This window comes from Lepisma saccharinum, chromosome 3 (genome assembly GCF_977018435.1).
Source record: "Lepisma saccharinum chromosome 3, izLepSacc3.1, whole genome shotgun sequence".
Taxonomy (NCBI): domain Eukaryota; kingdom Metazoa; phylum Arthropoda; class Insecta; order Zygentoma; family Lepismatidae; genus Lepisma; species Lepisma saccharinum.
The window spans coordinates 127,612,541-127,640,290 of record NC_139231.1 but is presented as its reverse complement, the minus strand read 5'-3'; the positions used below and the strand labels follow the sequence as shown (position 1 = coordinate 127,640,290).

The 27,750-nt window shown below is 40.2% G+C and overlaps 1 protein-coding gene and 1 long non-coding RNA gene across 2 annotated transcripts in view; one reads left to right on the top strand and one right to left on the bottom strand.

The window, feature by feature from the left end:
- The window catches only part of LOC145985673 (uncharacterized), a 678,988-nt gene that overhangs the window by 304,710 nt on the left and 346,528 nt on the right, over window positions 1-27,750 (bottom strand). The window lies entirely within an intron of this gene.
- LOC145986000 (uncharacterized) lies at window positions 26-27,434 on the top strand. Its single transcript, XM_083120162.1, has 2 exons — window positions 26-1,086; window positions 26,946-27,434. The coding sequence occupies exon 1, from the start codon at window positions 125-127 to the stop codon at window positions 1,076-1,078; it is 954 nt and encodes a 317-aa protein (XP_082976288.1). The 5' UTR covers window positions 26-124; the 3' UTR covers window positions 1,079-1,086; window positions 26,946-27,434.

The window sequence follows — 27,750 nt, the reverse complement described above, 5'->3', positions numbered from 1 at the left end:
CAGGCACGCAGGTCTGTCTTCCGCGTTGTAACGTGCTTTGCGGTGTTGTGAGAAGCTTGTTTTACTTTTTCGGTAGTGAGGCCTTGGAATGAAATTCGAGTGAGTGGGTTTTGAAGTTTCCATCATGGCGACCACACTTAGCGTGGTGACTTTTGCCACGGGACCGCACAAACTACAACTTCTTCAGCCTGCGCATGGAAAGAACAACAACAACAGTGAGACGGAAATTCAGCGAATGGACATAAAGAGGAAACAGCCAGCGATAATGGTGTCGCCGGATTCGACGGCAACCGTCGTAATCACCAACGGCAGTTACTCGCACGGTACGACCGTCACGACGCCAAATACAACGACGTCGGCGTCTCTGAAGCTACGACGCCGTACGACGCCGACGCCTTCGGGGTTCACAGGCCAGCAACCAGTATCCGTCGCACGTCGCAACGCCAGGGAGAGGAACCGCGTCAAGCAGGTCAACAATGGCTTCGCCACCCTTCGCCAGCACATACCGTACACTTCCCGCAACAAGAAGATGAGTAAAGTCGAGACGCTGCGGTGCGCCGTCGAGTACATCAGGAGCTTGAAACAGCTCCTGGACGAGAACGACACCAACGTGTCTTCCAGCGGCGAAGAAAGCGACAATGCAATCTTGCAACAAGCTGGGGTTGTTTTCCAGCACGATACCGTATCCGACAGTGCCAGCGAGCCACAGTTCGTTCCCGACGAATTCAAAGATGGTTTCGACGAACCCATGCTACCTGCAACATCTAGGTCGTACCTCACGATGCAAGATCGTCTTCCATCCCTCGTGACAGCCTTCTCTGCCCAGGAACTGACACTTGTTGGCACCTCCAATTCCTTGTCCCCCACCTACAGTGATACGTCCTCCAATAACTCTTCCTGCCCCCCCGAAGCACCGGGATATCTGGCAGTGTTCGGTTCCAAATCCGGCGCGGTTGACCTCCAACCTTTACGTCATCAGTCAGTAAAAAATGAAGTTACGAAGGATGACGACGGAGTGCTGGATGTGATGACCTGGTGGGATCCGAGGTCGAGTCTTCGACAAGTGACAACGTCCTGATGCAACAGGTAAGAACTTTTATACTTTATGGCCATATTTCATGACTCGTTGACTTTACGATATTTGCCTTCATGTTCCACAGTTGTTTTGTTGAACCGACAAGACTCAATTTGTTGCATGACCACTACCCAAAGAACAACCTTTATGGAATTTACATGTAGATTGCATGTAAAGCTGATCTTTTTAAATGGAAAAGAATCTTACAAAAGTACCCAACTATAACTAGTTTGACCTTGGCTGGTTTAAGATCGATAATAAACTTTACAAATGTACATTTTAGAATGCCGCGGAGGTACTGAATTTGTGCGCATATATATTTAGAGAAGGCAGACAACTTATGAACCAACTTTCAAGACCTTTCTTTCGCCTTTCTAAGATGAAAAAATAACATTTGGAGGTTTTGTAATTAATCGCTTTGAACTAACAAAGCGATGAGGTAATCTCAGATTATTCAGTGGCAGTAATTGTTACTTGTTCGTGACATCATAAAAAAAATATGAAACTATATTTGGTCCCCAAGCCACTAAATCATTTTTTGCATCATCAGAATTGTACATCTTAGCTACTTTGGATTGATTTATTTATCTTACTTATCTTTATGAAAAGACAATTACTAACACATATAAAATACAAAAACAGACAATTATTCTCTGCAACTCTTCCCGTATTATAATAAGGTTACGATAATTTCGGTAGTATCAGTATCAAAACAAAAATAAACTATGAATAATTTGCGCGTTAAGATGTATTTTAGATGGGCATATCTCAAACATACTTGTGAGAGACAAGCTCGGACTGTCATTAGTGGTGTATGCACTTCAGTATATCCAAAATCAAATTGCAATGACCAGAGTGGTATTTGAAAAAAAATCTAGTGAGGTAGAAATTTCAGTACTTTCCTTGAATCATCAATATAATTCCCCTGCCCAAAGTGTCAAAAAGTTGCAGAGGGGGGTGCAGTAATCAGATAGGGAAATTCCCCCTAAGTATCACCATCACAATGACGGTAAGATATCTGACGATTCTTCATTTGTGGATCCTGAAGCCGTTCATGCGACGACGAAACACGACAGGAGCAGTGCGTGTAAAGTGGAGCTTCCTTCGTGCTGTAGATCCAATCACGAAAACAATCACTGTAAAACATTGAACCTTAAGTCTCAACGGCGAATCCGAAGTTTGAAGTTGTGAACTAAAAAACACGGACACCGTCTAGCCTGTGGAAATTCCGAACGAAGCACCTCCAAACTTTCGATACTTTCGTTCGTCCTTGGGAGACCCCCACAAAAGATCTTGAGGCAGGACCTTCCCCCGTGGTATTCTCTTGCATCTTGTTTTGACCTCAACCGCCAAACTTCTTCCCTCTCCCTTGCCACCACCCATTTTCTTCAATCTTTTCTTGGGTCCCAGCAAGACCCGTCTTGATCGCCAGTCAGGAGGAAAAAGAAGAAGCAGAAAGGATCTTTGGAAGGAGAGAAGGGACAAGAAAAGCCTCCTTGGAGACCCTATTCAGCGACGGAGCTGCTGGAAGAAGTTCTGCAAATGAAGGGGCCTTCCACTTCTCCCCTTGCACCAAGACGTTTTTCTTCCTCTGTTGGTGGAGGTGCCTTTGCCAAGATTGCCAACCCTCGTTGAGATCCGATCCAAAGCCCGCTTTGGACGAAAGCATTTTCCTTAGCATTTATGCCATGACCACAGTGGCGTACGCAAGGGGGGGGTTACCGGGTTTAAACCCCCCCCTTGAGCTTTTGAAATATTATGGAAAATGCTGTAAAAAAATTAAAGATGGCTAATTTATCACAGTCAAAGATCTACGACAGTAATAATAATAATAATAATAATAATAATAATAATAATAATAATAATAATTTGAATTATTATTCCCATGCAGCATGAAGAAAAACACAACATTCCAAAGACAATCTAAGCGGCCGCAAAGTTCAATTTTGCAATTTTTTTTGCAAAAAGTCGCGCAGTGACTCTCGCGAGAATTGTGAAATTTCCTTGCTTCGTCGCAGTGTGCCGACCTTATTGCGAACGTTCTTCCCGGTACTGATTTCGCATTCCCTTGTGAACTTTCAAGTGATGCTAAGTCTACATCCACATCATTAAATAATGTTGAAGAAGTGCTTTGTGAATCACCTAGAAGTGATAAATGTGTTGGAATGTCTATAAACTTACTTTTCAACGAAAACATAGACTCAGTGGAATTCGGCAACATGTATTCCCGCGCTTCATCATCATCATCATCCTGGGCGAGTTCCATTGGTAAAGGTAATGTAAATTCCCCCGTGGATATAGCACCGTGCCATGAAGGCACACGTAGTGGTGTGGTGGGACCCAAAGATTCTCGATCTCGAACTATTTTGCAGGTGATGTGATCAGCACCATGCTCTGGCAGCCTTCATCCCCCAGGGTTGCTCTCAGATACCCATTGCTATGAGGCTGGGTGCGGAGACAAGGCTGGATAAATTCCAACCAATTCCGGGAATCGAACCCGGATATCCCAAGAAGTTGTCAGACTAGACCAGCGCGGCTCCTTGAATGAGTTTCTTGCTTGTTTTTATGGATTTTCTTCAAACTTAAAATGTCTCACTTATCATATACAACCGTTGACTAGACAATTATTTTGTAACAAAGAAACAAAAGAAATGTAATTTTGTTGTATTTCTTTCATAAATAGCAGCTGCATTAGTAGTAATTATTAGTAGTAATTAAACCAATTAATTAATTATAATAATTATTAATTAATTTATTGTTATTATTATTAATTAAAGTATAATAAAACAATGGTAATGTGTATTTGCAGAAAGTTTTCTAAATAACACCCCCCTTGATGAAATCCTGCGTACGCTACTGACCAAAATGCTACCTTGTAAAGTGAGAAATTTTATGGCATTGCATATTTCATGGCATTTCTCAAGGATACAATCGATCCTATTTCGGTAGCATGTTTCGTAGCATAACCAATCGGAAGCGATCTCCAGGTCACGAGTGCAGATGTAATGTTTGTCGCGTGAGATGTAAATAAAGTATAACTTCACAGTTTCAAAAGCCGATATCTATTCAGCCGAGAGGAATAACGTTTCCTATAAAACTGTATTAGGTGCAAATCAATGGCGCTGCTTAAACATAACTATACTTTACAACTTCTACAGTGCACGTATGGAAGAATATTTTAGTTGTTTCAATTTTGAACAGCGTGTACTCACCATAGATGGTGTAACTGGGCGTGCCTTTCGTGCTGTATACTACATTGTAATCGCAAAAGCTAACCCAAGTGTCACATGAAATGCTTCCGTGTAAACTACTATATGCTGTAAGATTTTTGGAAGCATTTACATGGCATTTATGCTAGCAAAAATGCCTAAAGGAAATGCTTCCATCTAAAGCGAGCCCAAGTCCCTAGTACATTGAGGAGGTACCAGCCCAACATTCTAGTGTATGTCAACTCCCTGGTACATACATCGTCAAATTTAAGACAGTCTTAATCAGGGACGTATCTAGAAATATATTGTTGTGCGAACCAAGTGTCTCAGGAATAATAATGTTTAAATTAAAATAATTTTATTATTAATACAACAATACCGAAAAAACGGTATAAGAATATAGATATAACAGCAGGTATTCATTATCTAGCTTACGTCTGTTAGGATCGGCATAATTTGTATAAAAGCCAGTGACGTGGCAAAGAAATTAATGTCAAATAGATGAGAATTGAAAATTTGAATAACACTTGGTGAAAAGTAAAATTCCTGATTAATATTTTATGCATATATTCATAAATATAGTGTGCAAGCATAAGTCTTTGACACTGTCCTTCAAAGCCGAATGATCCTAAGGTAATCTTTGCGTTCTCATAAGTTCAGACGAAATCAATGACCAACAAATGCTAAACTATTTTCATTATCTAATTTTAGTACTTGTTTAGTCTTTCGGGGGGTCCGGGCCCCCTGGATCCCCCTAAATACGTCCTTGGGCTTAGTCTACGTGTAGCGAGAAACCACAAAGATAAGATACATGTAGGATGTCCAAAAATTTCAAGCGTTTTTCTTTATTGTTTATTGATTTTTTTTTTACTTTGCTTTTCTGCCACTTTTTGCTAATCGCGAAGATGAAGATGAGTGGTGTTATGATGGTATTTATGAAGGGGCACTCACAATAGAACACCCATGAAATGGCCTGTATTTTAACCCAGGACCCCTGGCATCGAAGCGCGCTGTGATAACCACTCTACCACGGAGGCCACCAACAAGATCAAATTGCCAAATTATGGAATAGGCATATTGACAAATATTCAATTGCCTTTTTTTTTTTCAGTTATTAATTTCGTCACTATTTTGAAATAGTCCAGCCCTCGATAGGTCATTCATGAAGATTGCAAGTGATATAACATGCACTAGGAACAGATGCTATGAGACGGAAATAACAAAGAACCTGAAAGCGTTAAGTCAACTTGAAACACTTAATGTCAACTTCACAATGTCCGATACCGCATTTCTAGATGTTGAAACACATGCCTCTTGTGTCGCATTTTGTGCCAACACGAAATTTGAACCTGGTTTCGGGTTTGCCAATCGAACCGAAAAGTGTGTGGCGCACACTTTGATCTCCCAGACCACATTCCAGCGGTTTCTGATCGATGCCGAGAACTTGTCACACGATACGAACGGCGACCTGTTGCATCTGGGAAGGCGCCTGCAGCTAAAGTCGGCGACGTTTCCGGCCATTTTCATCAGAGACGGAGTCACGAGAATGTTGGGTTGGGGGAGAAGTCTTGCCATAACCTGGGAGAATTCTTTTTTCTGATTTTCGTCTGACTTGGTAATTAGTTAATACACAAATTGCACGGTATGCAGTAATTTATCCACACACCCCAACACACTGCCCCCAAAATTTTCGTAATTAATAGTAATTTATGTGCTCTTACACACCCTGAAATTCTAAAAATCCGGACAAACTCTTGACGGTATGCCATAGACCCTGGATCGAGTCCTGGCTCAATATACTTAAATTTATACAAAAATACGAAACGATATATTTTGAATTTTTGTCATTTAGCGTCGCTTTTCTGCCACTTCTAGCTAATCGCGGATGAGTGATAATTGGATGACACTTAAAAATAACACCCAAGCCTTCACGGGAATTTCTGTGTTGATTTCAACCACGGAGTTGGCTAAAACTTAAATGAGTTATTAGTCTTATTGTGTTAAACCTACTTTGACCCTTTTAGAACAGCACAGAAGCCATCAACACTAGGTAAGCCCAGATACCGGGCGACCCCTTCGGTACTTATGGCAACTAAAATTATGGAAATAATCAAATTATAGATAAAATCGAGCACACTAGAATATTCATGCCATGCCTTCACTAAGATTCGAAATCAGACCTTCCTTAAATCTTCATTTCCCCTAATTTCAACTCAGCCTTACTGGGGGTCTAAGGGCAACGAAATGTCAACCTCACTTCCACGTAGTAATCGTTGACTGCATGTTGTGGACTAACGAAGCTCTGGCGTCTACGCTCACTGTTAGTATAAACCCTTGTGGGGCTTGTGTCGTCCTGTCCATGTGTGATTAATTTGGCATGTTTTTCTTCGTTGTATGAGTGATGATATGATGAAGTTGATGAAAGGACAGCCCGGTGCCAACCAACTTCATGTGTTTGTTCTATCATCATCTTATTCTTGTCACCATTCATCTTCGTCGTCGCGATTAGCCAAAGTACCAGAAAAGTGACGTAAAATAACAATATCACCCAATGAAACCTCGTTTGTTTTTGTTATTTTAAAGTAAATGGATTGCAATTCGCACCATCTTACAACAGATTTTGTTTCGAGTCTGCTGGGCTGAATATTTACGGCTCCTTGCATCTCTGAAGAGTCGAGAACGGTTTTTCTGGAGATCCTGAGACGCTTGCAGACTCCAGCGACTTCAGCGCCATCTCCAGAAGATTCCGTTGCAGGACACTGATTGGTATTTCCGCTCCGAAATGTGGCAAGGTTTGTTTAGGCCGTCCTGTCATCTGGTTTTAACCATACGCTGGTGGACCCCATGTGGCAAGGGAATAGTCCCACCGGCTTCCAGAGAAATGAAACTTTCCTGTCACATGTTCTGAAGGAGTAGCTTACCCCACGAGGCTGTGTGGCGCCTCAGTGGTTATAATAACCAATGTTATTCGCGCAATGTTATGCCACAGAACAGGCATGTAGAAGGTAAAGACTTTACCTGAAATCAGGAAAATATTATTTTGTGTTAACGTCATTGTAAAAGATGCATTCGTTTGAGCGGTTCCAACACGTTTTCGTTAACAAAGGTCATGTGTCCTTACCTCTGTCTATGTATAGCTGGTATTTTCTTTGATTGATTGATTGATTAAGTCTATTTTACTTGGATTTTCTGCCACTTCTGGTTAATCGCGAAGATGAGGATGAATAGTGATGAGATGAAATAGAGGAAAGGACAAACAAGGACAGCATAAACACAAGCCTCACGGAGGATTATTCTGGCCGTTAGTTCAGACGCCAGAGCCTCGTTAGTCTGCAACATGCAGTCCAGGGTGCACTACTTGGAAGGGAGGTTGACATTTTGGTAACCTCGCAAATTGTCACGCCTTATACCCAGGTAGTTTGTTTTGTCACGTTCATTAAGTTTATCCAATCGCCAATTATCATCATAGTTTCAGCCAACTCGGTTTTATTTAATCACTCGCCGAAAGTGACCTAAAATAACAATAACACAAACACAAATCCTAATAGTTACGGTTAACCGACAAAGGTACACAACCGACGTAAAAATTCAAATAATTTGGCTATACTAACGTGACCGTTTCCGAATGTAAAATCGAAATACAAATATTTGCGTACGTATGGCAAATAAAGTAGAATTCTCAACATTAGAGTATTTTAAGTTTTTGTTCTAAGTCCACTTTATGCACAGATAGACTAATCGGGTCTAGACCTACAGTTTAAAGATGGACCTACCTACTATGTGCCTCCACCAGGTATCGAACCCGGGACCCATCGGAATATTTAGTTTGAAAGTTTAGTAATGAAGTTAGGCTAACGGACTGCTCAAAGATTAGGAAACATTAAAAATTCTTCGGTGATCGAACAAAGGTTTTCCAAATAGTTAGTGTTGCCCACGGGACGAGACGGGACAGGCTTTTAAAAATTCGAGACGAGACGAGATTGATCATGTGTCCCTTTGACAAACGAATATTTTCGAGACGAGACAGCATTTCACAGCACTTCCACGAGACGAGACAGGCGAAAGTCTCGTCTCGTGGGCAACACTACAAATAGTAGCCATCCTGCTGGATTGTATGTCCAATTGATAACAGAAAATTAAAATGTCAAGCTACGTTGCTAGCATAACGTTGTCCATAGTTCGAATAGCATGTGAATACGTTATTTATTTATTTAACAGTGGATTCCAAATACAGTATTAGCCATTTTACATTGGAATGTATAACAATGGAAAATAAGTAAATAATAGAAAATATCAATAAAAAAATACCAATAAACTAAAATCTTCTAAAACGTGCCTGGTTTTCAAAAATGTATAGGCTATTGAGTTTGCTAAATTGTTGTATTAGCTGGATAATCTGTGGAACAGGGAACGCTGGATGAGACATAATCTTGGCTTCTGAGAAGCGAAAAGTTGAGTGCTTCTTGTGGTGCGAGACGGTACTCGAAAGTGAATTTCCTGGAGAAGGCCATCTTCTGATGTTCTCATCGGTTCGTTTATTTTATATTCGTTTTACTATGATGTCATCATCGCGATTAACGTAAGATGGTGAAAAAGTGTGATTAAAATAGTGCCCAAAAATCAGTCACAATGACAAATGATATATTCAGCAAAGAGTCTACTCAACAAACGGATAATCCGATGGCGACCTGTTCTAAATGGCAACGTTGCTAATGTGCGAATTCGCATGCTTAGCAAGCTCAAAGGAAGGTACATAAAAAAAAGGTTCCTTAGGCCTGTAACTAAACCAAAGAAGCATGAGCCCCAAGCAATAGGCAGGGATTATGCTCCAGTGGATATGAGGAATAGGCAGGTCAGGTTGAAGTGTTTTCAGAAACTCGTTCTGAATAGGTGGAGACCCACCGAGGTTTGGGACTCCTCCGGCAGACAAAGTAGGCTCCTCGGGATGCTGGATTCACCATCTCGAAGGAGAAAAGGAACGAGAAATGGCCTGGAGCGGAAAACGGCCAATTATGGAGAGAAACTGTCGTTTGATATTAATTAAGGATTATTGATTTTTGGAGTGTTGTGGCTTCCGATAGTCCCGAGACGAGAATGCGAATGAAAAGGACTGTTTCGTCCGCGGTCTCGTCTACGTAGCGCAAATGCACATTTCCCCAATCGAAATTGCATTTCTCGTTCTCGTCTCTAATTGAAAAAGCATTTCTTGTTCTCAGTCTTTTGACTTGATTTGATTTTGATTTTATTAAATTTTACTTCGTATTTCTGCCACTTTTGGCTAATTTGCGAAGATGAGCATGAGTGATGATATGATGAAATAGATGAATGGACCCTCACAAACATCCATGCCCAGGCCAGGATTCGAACCCGGGACCCCTGGCGTCGTAGCGCGTAGTGCTGACCACTCCTCCACCGAGGCCGGCACTCATTCTTTTGAGTTTGTAAGTCCACATTATGTACATATAGGCTAATCTCAAACAGATCTGCAGTTGAAGATGGGATCCGAACAACTGTGTGCCTCCAACGGATATCGAACCCGGGACCCCCTTGATTACAAGGCGACGAAGTAAACACGAAGTGAATTCTCAGTAGTGTTGCCCACGAGACGAGACTTTGGCCTGTCTCGTCTCGTGGAGTCTCGTGGAAATGCTGTCCCGTCTCGAAAATATTAGTTTGTCTTAAGACACATGGTCAATCTCGTCTCGTCTCGAATTTTTGAAAGCCTGTCCCGTCTCGTCCCGTGGGCAACACTAATTCTCAGTACTGTCTCGATGCCAAACTCCAGTCTATGTCTCGTTTTGGTCTTGAGTCTCGAAATTGTAGATATAAAAATGTAAAAAATTACGAATTAAAACATACACTCGCCCACTTCATAATTATGTCCGTTTAAATTACGTTTTTAGTTTCAAACGAAAATTTACATTTGCGTTACGTACCATATAACCTATGTTTCGAACTCTCTGTCTCGTCTCGAAACTTGTCTCATCGCGGCACCCAAGGTACAGTCACTGACACTTCTGGGTTGTAACCACTCTATTGAAAGTCAATAATGCCGTTACAACTCGTAACTGTCAATGACTGTACAAGCTAGTAAAATAACTTTGCAGCAATTTGAAATGTCTACTATCAAAAATACCTTGGAGTGTTGGAGACAAGACTACAGCAATGATATTCAAGCCCTATGAAGTCCTACATTTGTCCTTTCTTTGTACATAAGGCATTTGTATCAACTAAACTTTACGAGATCAGGACACCTGATACAAATAAACAAGTCCAAAAAGCCGATTCCTTAGTTCTTATAAATAGCGCCCTCTCAATTTCCTAAATTCCAAAGAGCAAGTGGTAAATACGAGTTCTGCAAGTGAATACCAATGACGTTTTAGTTGAAAGTACATACATAATTAGAAATTGAAATATTGTTGAAAAGAAGTAGGAAGCATGAAGAGATCAGGAAAGAAACATAAAGGGGGGGGGGGTTCATCAATAAAACATAACTTTCTTCGGGGTACGACAACACCTGCAAGAGATACAAAAAAGAATCCCTAGATGGTGGGGGTTATCATTGTTAGTCTAATTAAGAGTATAATCTATGGCTAGAGGAACAAAGAGAGAATGCATAAGCCATCTGGTAATTTTTACAGGAACTCGACTGATACCTTCAAAGTTCTTGGGCCACGTGCGCCAGATACGAAGTACCCAGGCATTTGCACATTACGCGGGCAGCTGCAAGAAGTCTTTTCAGTTTGTTATCCGCACACCGTGGCACGCAGCTGAAAATGCGAGCGCGTGCCTCAGATACGCAATGCTCGAAGCACGTTTACTGCAGGTAGTGTGAAAAACAAAGCGAAAAGTCTAACCTAGCTGGTTCAGATCCCGAGTAGGGGAGTGTAGAGAAATATCTTGGCACTGTTTCTCAAAACTCCTCCCCAATGGAGCAGTTGTAATGTCGTCGCCTTGTAATCAAGCCGAGCTCCGTAGCTGAGTGGTTAGCACAGCCCACTACGACGCCAGGAGTTCGGGTTCGAATCTCGGCGTGGGTGTTCTTTGTGAGTATTCGTTCATCTATTTCATCATATCATCACTCATCCTCATCGTCGCGATTAGCCAAAATTAACAGAAAAGGGACAATAAAAAAAACAAGTGCCTGTCTTTGCCTATATTTTAGAGCCTAAAGTGAATTCTTGGTTCATTTCTTACAATTTTTAGTTCACTAATTTTCCACCCTGTGTTAATTCCATATATCGTATTGTTTCTAAACGTTTGCTCGTTCACATAAGCTCTTCAAGCCTAAATGACTACTTGTGAGATCATGCTCTCTATCGCTAAACTCGCTTTTCATGATTAAATTTATATTGTGATTAATTGCTTGCTGCAAAATCTCCTTGATAAATCGGATCGAGATGTAATTTAATCGATTTCTGGAGGTCATTCCTTGATTGCGTTCAAGCGAAATCAATTTCTGATTCGCATGAATGAGCTTGAATCTGTTATCAGCATGCAGAATGCAATTAATGCGTTCTAGTATAGTTTGTTTTGTATTTAACGTCAGGTATCTGCTTCTATTGCGCTCTGCCATAGGAAAGTAGTTTATTTTTGGTACGAGCAAATAGAGCAGAGTGTCTGTCTCAAAGGGCAAGTTTTAGGCTCGTCTCGAAGTATATAGTACAGATACCATCAAAAAGGAGCGCAGACTTGTAAAAAATTGGGGGGGGGGGGGCCTCCGGTCACTGAAATAAATTAATGAATGACTCTCTCTCTCCCTTTTTTAAGTTTTGGCCTCAGTGTTCGGAATCTCATAAAAGCCCATGAATTCCTCAAAAATATCAACATTTTTATTCACAGTTGGAATGCAGAATATTAATTGTCCACGGATGGATATGTCACAAGTTTCGTCAACCATAATAGCAAAATATTCCCGACTTTTAATATCTGCTACCACGGAGCGCAAAACAGATCTCCCTAATGTATCAACGATCTCGTTCTGAATGTTATGTGAGAGCGATTTGTAGCCCGAACGTCCCATCAACTACCCTAGTTCATGCACATCGTCTTTTGAAACTCTTTTTAGTAAAAATGTTAACAATACTCATAATTACATACTTAGTATATAGTAATAAGTAATGTGTTTTGTTGTCTCTGGTCATAGATCCCCCCAACCCAAAGTTGATGGTTTTGTTTAGCGGTCTCAGCCCCCAAACTTGATGGTCTAGAACATTTCAAATGTGTATTTAAAGTTACGTTCATGTGGCACATTTCAGAGTAAACTTTACAAGAGAAGCAAAATAATACATTAGTTCCTCTTAAGCAAAATTATTTTGGGGGCTCTGCCCCCCATCGTTAACATAGTTATTTTCACCAAAATATGGAGTTAGATATGGACTTAAAAATGTAAAAATATACCATTTTAATAATATAAGACCCTACACGAGCTACACAAAATACAGTACGCTTATATTAACATTAATTATAAATTAACACGAAATGTGTTTTCATTTTTGTTTCCAAAACAATGAATAACAAAATGTTGTAAGTGTTCCAACGTCAATTTCCTTCTGTTGTCTATTAAGATGTATTTACGTATATTGACTAAAACTGCGTTCAATGTCGCAAGAACATTGTGTATTTCAAATTTGTCAGTAATTCGCAAGAAATTCACTCAACCCTTTCGGTCACACGGTGACATTAGTTCTTGCGTGAATGTGTGTTGAGAAATGTTCTAAAATATGGAAATATGTAAAAATAACTAAAATATGTAACATATGAGCCAAAACCTAATATATGTACAAATATGGAAAATAAAAACCTAATTTTTCGATAAGAAAGTATAAGAAACGGTATATCCTTTGAAGGCATATAGCAGATGGTCAAACACATTCTCGATCTCGGTGGAGGCACATAGTGGTTTGTGTCCCACTTTAAACTGTAGGTCCAGTCCCGATTAACCTTACTGTGCATAAAGTGCACTTAAAACACCAACTCAAACAAGCAAACAAATATTCTCGATCCGGTCGCCATATTATCAGCACCACACTCCGGGCGGCTTCACCTCTAGGTTTCCTATGAAGTACCCACTGAGGATAGGTGAGTCCCAGAGCACTACCACTGAGGACCAATACGGAATTCCTATGACCACTGCCTGTGTTGTTTAACACCAGTGTTTTTTACAGTGTGGACAAAGAATGTGATTGTAAGGTCTTCTTTACCACTTTGTGCACTCTTTACCCGTTGATACTCATAACCCAAGAACTCTGACCTCCAATGAAACACCAAAACTGCCATGTCTGAATAACTCAAGAGGTGAACAACCTTAGAAATGTCGTCACCACTGTCGGTAAATTTCTCAGAACAGTAATTATGGAAACAATTATTCTTCCTTTTTTTCGAAAACACAAAACTTCCCGTCTGGTACCTCGAGCTCAAACCATCGTCATCTGGTATCCGTTCCCCATTTTTCTGCGCGTTAGCCAAAAGCTCCCTCCGCCACCCCCTCTTCGCATTGTTCCGCTTTTGTACACTGTTCTGTGCGACACCACGCAACGTCAGAATCCATTGCGTATTAGTTTATGGTTTCCTGTCTGTTGTATGAGATAATGCGTTCGCTCTGCTCCTCCTCCACTTTTCCAGTGAAATTTTTCACGGAAACGATCCAGTGATAGCCTCCGGGGTTTCGCAGATCGGTGAGATTTTTCCATCACAGTCCACGCGCCTTCAAGACATTTCCAGCTTCAACAGAACTGGGCGAAGAAAAGAGCACGCGATTATATCTTAAGATCTTATGATCAGCTCACGCAATGATCTATCATTTCGCGAAACAGGCCATACAGTATGCTGCAGATTTTAGCAACGCGTGAGTTTGTTAGAGCGAGGTCACGATAACAGCCGGTGCGGGAAACGTCTTTTTGACAGTGACCCTCTGTTGCCGCGTTTACCTACGAAGAAACTTGCCGTCAAACAGCCAATTAGGCCTACCGCTGTCCCCCTTGTTTGAGCTACAAGCGGCAACCTTAAAATCCCTCCTTTCCGAAGCAGCCAGCAGGGAAACAGGATTCTGCCAAAATAGCCGTTCTGTGCTGTGAATGGGGGCCTTTGTTCTTAACGTGTCCCGGGTGTAAGTCCACTTTATACACAGAAAGGCCAATGGGACTGTACAGTCACGGACACTTCTGGGTTATAACAATTCCATTAACTTTCAATGGAATCGTTACAACCCAGAAGTGTTCATGACTGTACATGCAGTTTAAAGTAGGATCCGAACCTCTTTAAGCCTCTACCGGGTAGAGATTTTAACACTAGTACAATAAATATTACCTGGAAAGGAGTTCATCGGTATTTTAATTACTTTAATCTTATATTATACATGTTTTTTAAGGAATGTAATTGTACGCTGTGATAGACAACCAAGCTGGTAATAGTTATGCACCCTACTCTACAGACAAGAAATTCCTAAGGAACACTCTAGAAGTGCATAAAAATTGGAAAATGTACAGTCACCAGCAATAGAAATGGGACATCTAAGTCCTGAAATAATGACTTCCTTGCAATGCGTTAAGTGTGTTGCCTAACTTTACGGCGATGAACGAACTTCCTATTGAAATTTGCTCATCTCATCATAATCACAAAAGTGATGCTACAGGTTCGAATATGTGTGACAGCCACAAACGAGAATAGTACAAAGGTGATGAAAAAAGTCTGAAAGGTGGGAAATGAACAACTTAGAATTTCGAACAAGTGTTCTCGGGTTAGAATTTGTTTGAGGTGAAGAACTACGTCTAGGAATATTCACACTAAAGGCTGGAATAAGTGTGAATCGCACAACTGCGTAAAACAAGCACAAAAATGCGATGCTAAAGGCCCCAGTAAGTATGAAAGGAACAAACAAGCCTAGGGTGTGAAAGCAACAACAGCGCCTGAGAATAATTACTCAAGCGATGCTAAAGACATCAATAAGTATGAAAGGAACAAACAAGCCTAGGATGTGAAAAGAACAATAGCATCTTAGAATAATTACATAAGTGATGCTGAAGGCCCGAATATATGTGAAAGGAACAAACAAGCATAGGGTGTGAAAGCAACAACAACAACGTCTGAGAATAATTACAAAAGCGATGCTAAAGCCCCTCCCCAATAAGTATGAAAGGAACAAAGAAGCCTAGGGTGTGAAAGCAACAACAGCGCCTGAGAATAATTACACAAGTGATGCTAAAGACCCCAATAAGTATGAAAAGAACAAACAAGCCTAGGATGTGAAAAGAACAAAGCATCTTAGAATAATTACATAAGTGATGCTGAAGGCCCGAATATATGTGAAAGGAACAAACAAGCATAGGGTGTGAAAGCAACAACAACAACGTCTGAGAATAATTACAAAAGCGATGCTAAAGCCACTCCCCAATAAGTATGAAAGGAACAAACAAGCCTAGGGTGTGAAAAGCAACAACAACGCCTGAGAATAATTACAAAAGCGATGCTAAAGCCCCTCCCCAATAAGTGTGAAAGTACCAATCAAGCCTAGGGTATGAAAGCAACAACAGCGCCTGAGAATAATTACACAAGCGATGCTAAAGACCCCAATAAGTATGATAGGAACAAAAAAGCCTAGGAGAATAATTACAAAAGCGATGCTAAAGCCACTACCCAATAAGTATGAAAGGAACAAAGAAGCCTAGGGTGTGAAAGCAACAATAGCATCTTAGAATAATGACATAAGTGATTGTGAAGGTCCGAATATATGTGAAAGGAACAAACAAGCATAGGGTGTGAAAGCATCAACAACAACGCCTAAGAATAATTACAAAAGCGATGCTAAAGCCGCTCCTCAATAAGTATGAAAGGAACAAAGAAGCCTAGGGTGTGAAAGCAACAACAGCGCCTGAGAATAATTACACAAGCGATGCTAAAGACCCCAATAAGTACGAAAGGAACAAACAAGCCTAGGGTGTGAAAGCAACAACAACGCCTGAGAATAATTACAAAAGCGATGCAAAAGACCCCAATAAGTATCATAGGAACAAACAAGCCTAGGAGAATAATTACAAAAGCGATGCTAAAGCCCCTCCCCAATAAGTATGAAAGGAACAAACAAGCCTAGGGTGTGAAAGCAACAACAGCGCCTGAGAATAATTACACAAGCGATGCTAAAGACCCCAATAAGTATGAAAGGAACAAACAAGCCTAGGGTGTGAAAGCAACAACAGCGCCTGAGAATAATTACACAAGCGATGCTAAAGACCCCAATAAGTATGAAAGGAACAAACAAGCCTAGGGTGTGAAAGCAACAACAGCGCCTGAGAATAATTACACAAGCGACGCTGAAGGCCGAAATAAGCATGAAAGGAACAACCGCATCTGAAAATTAGGATAGAAGTGAAACGCAAGGCCAAAGTATGTGTGAAAGGAAATGCTGTAGTACCTAAGAACAAAGGCGAAAGTGATGCAGAACAACGCAATACACGAATGCGAAACAATAATGGCAAGAAGTAGATGTTACAAAGACTAGAAAACAAGGGCACTTCGCTCATGCTAACTCCGGCGACCTTAGGTATTGCCAGATGCCGTAACCGCGGCTCCAACTTGCAGCGGTCATTACCTGCGTCTGTTCCTAGGCAGAGGGGCACAGTACGAAGATCCACCGGAACTAACATGCTCCCTTTCACCGGAGCCTCGTTATGTCTTCCGTAAAGCTTCGGCTAAAACCTTCCGGACTGAATCCCAAATGGAAAAACCTTGGGCCAACCGCCTCTGGGCTGCCGGTTTATGTTTGATACAGAAAAGGCGTCGCACAATGAGACCAGGGGTGGGAATATGTTCATGCTAACTGCAGATAGTAGGTAATCCGTGTGTAATTGTAAGTATATTACTCAATAAATCTTCACTGGCTTAGGGAGACCAGACCATGACGGAGGATAGTGTCACCAAGCGACTGGAAAAGATTGAACAAATTTCGTCCTAAGAGACAGGGAAGAAGAAGAAGAAAGATGATGCCTGAGAAGAGTGGAAGGGGGGAATGATAGGACGGGACAGAGAGACAGAAAGAATAGGAGGAGGTTAGTGAATTTTCCACGTCTGATTTATGTCGGGCAGTTCCGGAACTTTTTTCCTCTCTCTCCATACTTTCAATTCGTTATTTCCTCCCTCCCTCCTTCTCTGCTTGTCTTTTCCCTCCACTTCCCCCTTTACCACCCTCTTTCTTTTTTCCATACTTCTTTCAGTGCAAGCACGTGAGTTATAACCATGGAAAATCCTTTTGGGCCGATGCCTGGTCCCGGGGGGGTTTTTGCATGGGCACAAGTGATATTATGGAACGTGGCATTGGGGAGGTTGTAGAGAGAGAGGTGTGCAAAAAGAACACAACGGTGATTGAGAGAGATTCAGAAGAATGTTTCTTCCTTGTTCTTTTTTTCTTTCCTTCAGAGGCCTCCCCTCAAGTCTTTTTGGCACACAAGCACATTCTCTAACCTCCCCGCTAGTTTTTGTGCACCCTGTACCCACGCATTTGCATAATTTTGCAATATAAACGTTCAGTGGCCTCCTTGGGTGTACGCGTGCATTTGGAAGACGGTGGGGATGGAGTGGGGGGATTCCTCTATTCTGCCTCTTGTCTGTACGCCGACCCTTTTTGATATGTCGCCCCTTCTTTCCTCTGGCTGTGCCATTCAATACCACCCCTCTGCTCTTCCCCCTTGCATTCACCCCTCAATCTTAGCCCCCCTTCCAGTCTCTCTATTTCAGCCCCTTTTGATTAGTGTGATGGCGTACAGTTAGAATACCTTGACGGTCCTTCCGCACCCCTAACCTCCGTTATACACCTACCCTGTCAAGGTCACTACTTCGCTTGGATGACAATTTCCCTACCTTTCTTCCAAACTTCCAACTTCTCCTTTCAACGCAATTGTTATGATAAAACTAGGCTCGCCGGCCAGTTTTCTGGGGTTTTGGTAACAGTCCAAAAGGACAGGATTTGCGGAAATGGGGGAATTCAGCAAAAATCTTTCTTGTGTGCATTGAAATTTTGTCGCAAAGGGGTCTGGATCTAGAAGAAGGCCTTTGTAACCTGCGTCAGAAGTGTCAAAGACACACGTAAATCTCCAGATTTCAATGACAACATGATCTGGGTCGGATATAAAATGTGTAACAGTTATCGGGATGTCCTTTTCTTACCAATAAAATATATATGCCCATGAAATTGGGGATTTCCCTATACAGGGAAAAGTCTTGTTAAGGTTGCGTGTGTAGATCCGTGAGAAAAAATTGTAGCAGTTCGTATGGTAATGCGGGAAACACTGCATTGACAAATCTAACCGCCTTTTTTGCGCTCTCCATTTCGATTTTTCAAATTCGAATCGTCGCTTCACGCATGCGTCATAAAAGGGCTCCATCTGTTTGAAGTGTTGAGACACGCAAATCACGAGACGCGAAAATCTTTTACGAGCTGATGCTCACCGAGGCTTCTCTTTTAACGTTCTTCCATCTCGATTCTCCGCATCATATGCAAAAAAAAATCCGATACGTTTGGTTTGGTTTGAGTTGGTGCTTCAAGTCCACTTTATGCACAGTAAGGCTAATCGGGACTGGACCTACGTTTAAAGTGTGATCCGAACCACTGTGCCATGTGACTCCACCTGGTAAATTCCAATACGTTGTTTACATTCAAATATATAAATTTTATTCTCATCGGTCCGTGCCAATGACAACAACTACTCTACTTTTCCAGCGATAGATGGCGCGCGCTTTCCAAAATAGCTTCTTTTACCAATGGTACAGTAAATATTAACGCAATTTTGAAATTCAATGCCCTTTTTAATTGAAGCATATACGACTACTCGCTTCAAATTACCACTGGCTTGCCAAACTAAACACTTTTAATGAAATAACCAATGTCTTGGCCACACCCAGAGGAACAGACACTGAAAGATTGTTCGAGGTTATTGAACATGAAACTATCAATCCATCCTCTAGAACAGCGGTTTCCAACTGGCGGCCCGCGGGCCGCATGCGGCCCCCGTTGCCTTTTTCTGCGGCCCGCGAAGCCAGTTTGCAAAATACATTAATTTTATTTATTTTTATTAAAATACGTTCTTTTTTTACTGAAGGAACGGATGCTCTGTGAAGAAAGACAATATCACAGGTAGAATTGATTTTGCAGTCAATAATGATAATCAGAAGAATCTAAAGTGACGTAACTTTCTCTTCACACCATGCATTCCATCCCTTCGCTATGGGGAATGAACTCGTCTGCTTCCGCGAAGGCTTCACTCTTTGTGTTCAGAAACAAACTGCAGAGAGGCGCTATAGAGATCTGTTTTACTACGCACGAAGTACGAAGAGATTTCCAGTGTTCCAACTCGGATTGTACTGTGACTGATTGATAAAGTTTGTGCAAATATCGAAATGAGCAATATCTCCATAAAACGTAAGATTGAAAATTAAAATAGCTTCTCTCCAACTTAAATTGCGTGATTTGCAAGGTGATGTGTTCCTTCAAACTAGGCAAGAAAAGGGGCCAGAGTTTTTCAAATACCTTTCAAAAGAACGCTTTCCAAAACTTGGTAGTTTTGGGCAAAGAATGACATCGATGTTCGTGTGAAAGTGTTTTTTCTTCAATGAAGTTCATCAAGAACCGCTACAGAAGCAGACTGGCAGATTCTTCACTGCTTCACCTTCTGAGACTTTCAAATACAGAAATTCGAATACAACTTTAATAAAAGAAGCAGATCGGCCTCAATTTTCACATTGAACACTTACTATGAAGGATTCTTATTTGTATGGTGTGTCTTTAATTTTTTTTAGTTTTTGTGAAATAAATTGTGATTATACAATTTTGATTTGTAATTCCATTGTTTTATTGCCTCATTTTAGAAATTTAGATCATGCGAAAGCACTACATTTTCAGTTCAGTACTTACAATTTTTGTAATTTTTAATCCCCCCCCCAAAAAAAAAAATGCGGCCCGCCTATCAACTGGTGGATATAATTTTGGCCCTCGGACCTTTTGAAGTTGGAAACCACTGCTCTAGAAATCCATTCGTATCGCTCAGTACGTGCATTGATTGTATTCAGGGGCGCCGACTTGTCAAAATTATTTGTGGGTCTCTAATCACTGAAATAAATTAATGAATGACTCATTCTCTCCCTTTTTTAAGTTTTGGCCTCAGTTTTCGGAATCTCATAAAAGCCCATGAATTCCTCAAAAATATCAAATTTTTCATTCACAGTTCTAATGCAGAATATTAAATGTCCACGGATGGATATGTCACAAGTTTCGTCAACCATATTAGCAAAATATTCCCGACTTTTAATATCTGCTACCACGGAGCGCAAAACAGAAATCCCTAATATAGCAATGATCTCGTTCTGAATGTCATGTGAGAGTCATTTGTAGCCCGTCCCATCCACTACCCTAGTTCATGCACATCGTGTTTTGAAACTTTTTTTAGTAAAAATTTTAACAATACTCATAATTACATACTTAGTATATAGTAATGAGTCATGTGTTTTGCTGTGTCTGGTCATAGCCCCCCCCCCCACAAAGTTGATGGTTTAGCGGTCTCAGCCCCCCAAAGTTGATGGTCTAGAACATTTCAAATGTGTATTTAAAGTTAAGTTCATGTGGCACAATTCAGAGTAAACTTTACAAGAGAAGCAAAATAATACATTAGATCCTCTTAAGCAAAATTATTTGGGGGGGCTCTGCTTAAAGTGACCCCTGATTGCTCTCTTTGAAAGTTCTACAAATACGAAGTATCATATTACGTATGCACCTCCCTAGAAAGCAGATATGTACTATCCATCCACCTGTACAATTCCAGCCCTTCCCGAAAAAACTTGGGTACGCCAGTGCAAGCATACATTGATTTCATGTCTTCCTTTTACACAAGTTTAATCGCAAAGCACAATCTATACGTACCCGCAGGCTATTTTCACATTTTCTTTTCAACGCTTCTGGTAAAAGATACCACAGGGTGGATTTTTAAACTGGTTCCAAAGTACGCCAGTACAAAACTCAAAGTAAGCGTCTCGCCAGAAGTGTGCAAATTTTAATTTAGGTTTTCCTGTAGGATCCTCCCAGGGAGGTAAAAAGAGTTCTAATGATATACCAACCGATTTCACTGAACGTTTCCGACCAGCCCACCTCACGTGCGTATCCCACGAGAAGGCCAATCGTATCGGGTTGTTAGGTAATGGGTTAAATATTCCGTGACGAACGGGTGATTGCCAGTTGCCAGACCGTTGAAAATTTTCAGTTTTGCCCCCGCTTGTTCTGCCGATGCGTGCTTACGCGGAAGAAGTGGTTTGGTGATAGGCTGTGGCGAGGTCTTCTGCCAACTTTCTACGAAAGGTCTGTCGAACGCAGCAGACGTATGTCTACGCATAATGGGGCAAAATGATTTAGTCTTTTCTAGGAAAATGATCCCATAATTAAAAACACAATTCATGCGGGATGAGGCTTGATAACTTAACTTCAGGGCCAACCTGTAGGCAGTGTGCTGTGTGGGGGGGATGGGGACATGTGTAAAACTGCCTCTTTTAATAATACATAGTGGTTCGGATCCCACTTTAAACTGTAGGTCCAGTTCCGATTAGCCTTACTGTGCATAAAGTGGACTTAAAACATCAAATCAAATCTTTTAATAAATTTGTACTTGAAGAAAAATTGGACACAATTTCTACCAAGCCTTTAATTTGAATGTTTTTCATATAAATTCCCAGGATCAAGGTCTTGGAATTTCTTAATTATGTTGCTCAACAGCCCTTGTGTATAAAATGCTAAGACATAAGAACACCGAATACAGTAAAAGCATGTAGGCCTACATACTTAAAGTCAATCAGCGTCGCCGTTGGTCATCAAATCAGAATTAATCCCACATACGGTAAAATATATGTATAATTACAAGTATGATCAGGTCTAAATACCTAACCTAGTTCTAGACACATACGTAAACCCTACTACATGTATATAATGTCAATTGCCCTTGCACGACAGTTGTGCGAAAGGGGAAATCGCCAAAAAACAATGAAAACACAAAACAGGACATGAGAAAGCCCACAGAAACAAAATAAGCAGGCAAGGGAAAAAATGTTGCAGAAACTTCCCAAAATATAAACCCGCCAAGATCACGAATCGGGTCGGTTGCTGTGTATCTATCCTATTATGACACAACACGCACACTAAAAATCTTAATTGCAACTTCTACAATCAAAACCTTGGTTGGATCTAGATAGTTAACTTTGTAAAAAAAAACAAAAAAACAGTAAAGTAACGTCGCTTTTCTGACATTTTGGGTTAACCGAGACGATGATTAGATAAACTTGATGATGGTATAACTACAAATAACTAGGCCGAAAGCCGAACCCGGGATTTTCGTGTAAGGTAATATTATTTTGAAATTGGGGATGTTCATGCTGAAGAACCACCAGGTGTGAAGTGTTGATGCATATTATCCCACCCCAATTGTATAGTCTTCAAGAATGAAGATTGAATATACAAATGGAAAATTGGAACTGTGGGTGCCTTTGTGAAATTTCTGTACACGACATGGTTACAACAGGAAATAAGAATTTAGAAATTCCAGATTGTTCCTACACTCTAATAAAATGCAACTAAGTTGTTACCAAAAGTGGTGTAACGCTATAGTAGCTGTAACACAGAGGCTAAGCTCGATATTTGAGACCTTATGTTACTAAATATGCGGAATGAAACATGTGAGTTAATAAACTTTCGCCTCTAGTCAAGAAATTCATACTGTAAAACTGAATTGTCAACATATTGGGCGAACTGACTTACACACTGCTATATATAAAAGAAATCCTCCCAAAATAAAGTAGTAAATATATAATCGATTGCTATCCAGTCGTACCAAGAAGAGAAAGACCGTGGCCAACTCGCGAACTAAAGTGGGCAGTCATTTGTTTATTTCTTGTGACCCCGTGTTGCCATATTTACATCTTCTGCCTGTTGCTTCCTTGTCAAGAAATTCAACAACGTTAAATATTACATCTCTGCTTTCGCTGTGGACGGTTTTCGCCTTCATGGATATACAAACACTTGGCGCTGAATAATGGTGACTACATTGTGTTCAAGAACAACACACGTTTTGGCAACGCAAGGGCAGGAATATATGGTAAACAGCTCATAACTAGGTTCTTTTTCCTCTATGAATCAAGGACATAATTGGACTATACTCACTTATGCAAGAATTCAATGCCTTGATTTTTTCAACACACGGCAAGAAAATAAAGTAGGGAAGTTTAAGATACTTTTCACTAAGAAGCTGTTAAAAGTTTGTTAATTTTATTAAACATTGAACTGTAATACAAATAGTATAAAAGGCTCTGTAGATTTAGAACAGAATAAAACTTTACATTTATATTTTTGTAAGATAAAGAAGAGAAGGTTATATTTTGTACAGCGGCGACATCTACCGTTATCTATTATACTATGGTAGAAACTATCAACTTATCGCCTTTGTTGTAGAGAAACAACTCTGTTAACAGTAAAAGTATGTTATTACAACTGAAAAACCACATTTATTTGCTCGAGTAAATTAATGTAAAGTTTGCATATCATGAAGTAAACTAACATGGAAGTAGAAATTCGTCTAGCGTAAAAGCCCGCTAATCTGTGTGATGAAGTGCGGATATTAAATTTGTTTCACTTTTATTTACGTTGGTAATGAAAATAAGGTTTATATTTTTAGCTTGTTTTCGGTTACAAATTTCAACACTTTAGGTAAACGGTCACAGACGGCAAAACTTTGTTGCATAGCACACCAGGACTTATCATTTATTCATGCTCCTATCTTTATTATGGGAGTGAAACTAAGTAACTGGACCTCCCCGAAAGCGTAGTTGCCTTGTAATTAAGTTCTCCCGGGTTTGATCCTCCGTGGAGGCAGATTGCACCGTGGTCCTTTCCCTATTTTGCTATCTGAGCATAAAAGTCGATTGGAAAAGTAATTCAGTTCCACATTCTGTTGGTGTACTGTCAATATTTTAAATTCTGATTGTACAAACGTAAAAGAAATAATGATCCTCCTCAAATTTGGTATAATTTGGTAGACAGAAGTTTGGGCAAGAAATATTTGAAGAACTTTACAGAAGAACTGGTAGCAACAAACTAGATTTGATCTTGCAATCTACGACCATGAGGCAAGAACAGATGTGAACTCATATCTTACTCATATCTTTAGGCAAGAGATCGCTAAAAAAAAAAACCACCTTTCCATCCAAAAATTACAGACATTTCGTACTATTTGTTCGCTTCTGGATTGCGAACATGCTTTGGGGACCTCGTGATCATGTAATTACATCCCAGTTAGCTCCTGAAAGGTGCCGCAACATCTTTCACGGCCAGATAAGAGAGGGGCCATTAATTCTTAATCAATCACTATCTTGTAGCTCGTACGGCCTCACCAAATTGCTTTGAAGCCCGGAGCGGCATGATGAAACACGCCCCATTGCCCATAGAGTACGAGGCAAATGAGGTACACGATTAGCCACGGCGGTGTCATGAACACAGGAGCAACCAGGAAGAAACCGATGGCTGCGATCGTAAAGTCTGCTAAGTATGATTGCCGGTTGCCTTCACGACCGGAGATTGTACTTCACCTTAGCCTTTTGATACATAATGATCCTTGCACTAATCGTTACATATTTAGTTGAGATACATTTGCACTTTATTTAGTCCTTAAAGATGTGAGCATTCTCTGTGAGTTAATGTGCGCAAACGACCTTCTGAAGAAGTCATGCTCCGAGTACCGGATGTAAAACTTTGAAGAGGAATGTGCTTAAATGTAATTGTTACTTACTAAACGTGTGTAGAATGGAAATAATTGCACTTCTTTGTTTGTGGATATGTTGTTTCATAGACCGCGTTGGAATTTACGTTGTATCTTCCAAAGACTAAAGGCAAGCATTTCCTTTAGCAATTTTGTTAGCAAAAATGCTATGTAAAAGTTCCCAACAACCTTATAGCAGATGTTACATTACACGGAAGCATTTCTTGGAACATTTCGGTTAGCTTTGCGATTACAATGTATAATATATACAGCACGAACGGCACGTCGTGTTACGCCATCTATGGTAAGTGTACGGTGCTTACAATTGAAACAATTAAAATACTCGTCCATATGTGTACCGTATACGTTATAAAGGATGTATTTAAGCAGCGCCATTGCTTTGTACCCAAAACATTTTTATACGATACGTTATTCCTCTCGGTTGAATAGTTATCGACTTTTAAAAATGTGAAGTGATACGTTGATTACATCTTACCAGGGCGCCATTACGTCTGCACTCGTGACCTAGAGCTCACTTCTGATTGGTTATGCTAGGTAAAATACTACGGAAATAGGGCCGATCCTATCCTTGAGAAATGGCATGAAATATGTCATGTCATCTGAAATGCCATAATATTTTTCACTTTACACGGTACCTTTTTGGTCATGGCATAAATGTTAAGGAAAATGCTTTCGTCTAAAGCAGGCTTTAGTCTGCCTATGTCACGTGACAGAATCAAGATTGATTGATTGATTATCTGTATTTTATTTCGATTTTCTGCCGCTTTTGGTTAATCGTTAATAAGGATGATGGAATCGATTAAAGGGCAAGCACATATGTACAGTACAGAACCCAAGCCCCGTAGAGGATCATTTCGGCTGTGAGCCTAGACGCCAGAGCCTCGCTAGTCTGCAAATTTCTGTCCAGAATATACTACGTGGAAGAGATGTTGACATTTAGGTGTTTTGACTTTGTTCCATCATCATGTATCATTTGGTAAATTAGTCAGAGACAGGAGGATATGAGCAGCAGAAGTAACACCTATTCTCTGTCTCGTGTAAAAAATATAGTTAATGTAAACAAATACACGTGACTTCTGAGAAATCCTATTGGTTGTTCGAATGACAGCTGCGCAGGAATCTTCCGCGTAGGAATACAGTGCATGTGATGAAGCTATGCCACTCAACGTAGAAGCTATGTTGAAGTTGTGTGATCTTACATTATGAACTGTTTTGGTACGACAAATATATTCATGGGCAAAATAACACCAGAACTAACGCATAGGAGAGGAACTATTTCTCAGACGTCACGTGATTTTGTCTAAATTAACTTCGTTCTTGCAATGTATTACGAATAGTAGCAACGCATATTTAAGAACAATACGATTCATATAGTAATGCAGAATTTAGAATATGTTGCTTGTGTGCGTAGCATAATTATTATTCTACTGAGTGTGCTACTTAAATGTAGCCCAGCTCGAAGACATTTGTCTATGAAGCAAATGCACCAGTGAAATGGAATAGTCCATTGTAACGTGAACCGTCAAGGTCATTAGCACATAATCTTCATTTCTTTTTATGATCCTTGGCATAAAACTGTTGATCGGAGCCGGGCTACTTTTAACTGGAACACCCTGTATTGTGTCCACCTTTAGACACATTTTTTAAATACTCATGACGTGGATACGTAGAATTGTCTTTCGGATTTAATTTTTCCATTCCACCTATATACCCCAACATACCATAATTACTTATGGTCAACCATGGTGTAGTCATTGCAAACAATTCTATTGGGATAATACTTTCTATGTGAACTGAAAATTTCATGTAATTTAATGTTTATGTCACGTTTCAAGTTTGTTATAGCGATACTTTTGGTACTTTCAGGACGCCATGCAAAATGCCAATAAGTATCCATGCTACATGAGACGGTAGAAGCTGCTTAGGAATGTTGATGCCAAGTGCACTGATGCTAAGGGGCAAAACGTCCACTTAAAGGCACAAAAATAGTGGTGAAGGAGAAAACCAAGAATTTCAGGATCATCCTCAAGAAACCGTGGTATTTGCAGGCATGAATTATGAAAAGTATGGTAATGGTTATACAATACAACTGTAGTTGTAACATAGAAAATCACACTTATCATCTCAAATATTGTTACGCGTTGAATGGTTGTTATATTGTTACAGTACATGGAGCCAGGGTTTACATTCATAAATATGCGCTGTTTTGTGTTTTTTATTACAGACAAGTATAATTGCACATTTTTTTTAACTCGTCAAATACGGGATTCAACCATAACTTGAGGTGAACTGATAAGAATTTTGTGTACCATAGATGGCTCTAAAATCCAAAATGTACCACGGAGAAATGTAATATTATGAGATGATAGTTATTCATAGTTATAAAAATTAATTTATTTTCAGAAATGTCAGAAATTGTAGTGTGAACTTTATTGCTGACAAAAACTGATTGTTCTTTAAAACTTCCATTATTGTCTGGAGAACAACATCAGGAAATGTTATTGTACTATATACTTATTGTGATGCATATTTTGTCCTGTATGGGTGCACGGTGAGATGGGACAGAATACTAAACTTTCAACAGAGGTATTATTTTTCAATAATTAACAAATTCTCTACAGCAATAATTACACTTCTATTTTCATGTGCATCTATTTCTATTGAATTCTAT

What these genes read in the sequence shown, in the direction of transcription:
- LOC145986000 (XM_083120162.1), top strand. Translation starts at nt 125, where the DNA reads ATGGCGACCACACTTAGCGTGGTGACTTTTGCCACGGGACCGCACAAA.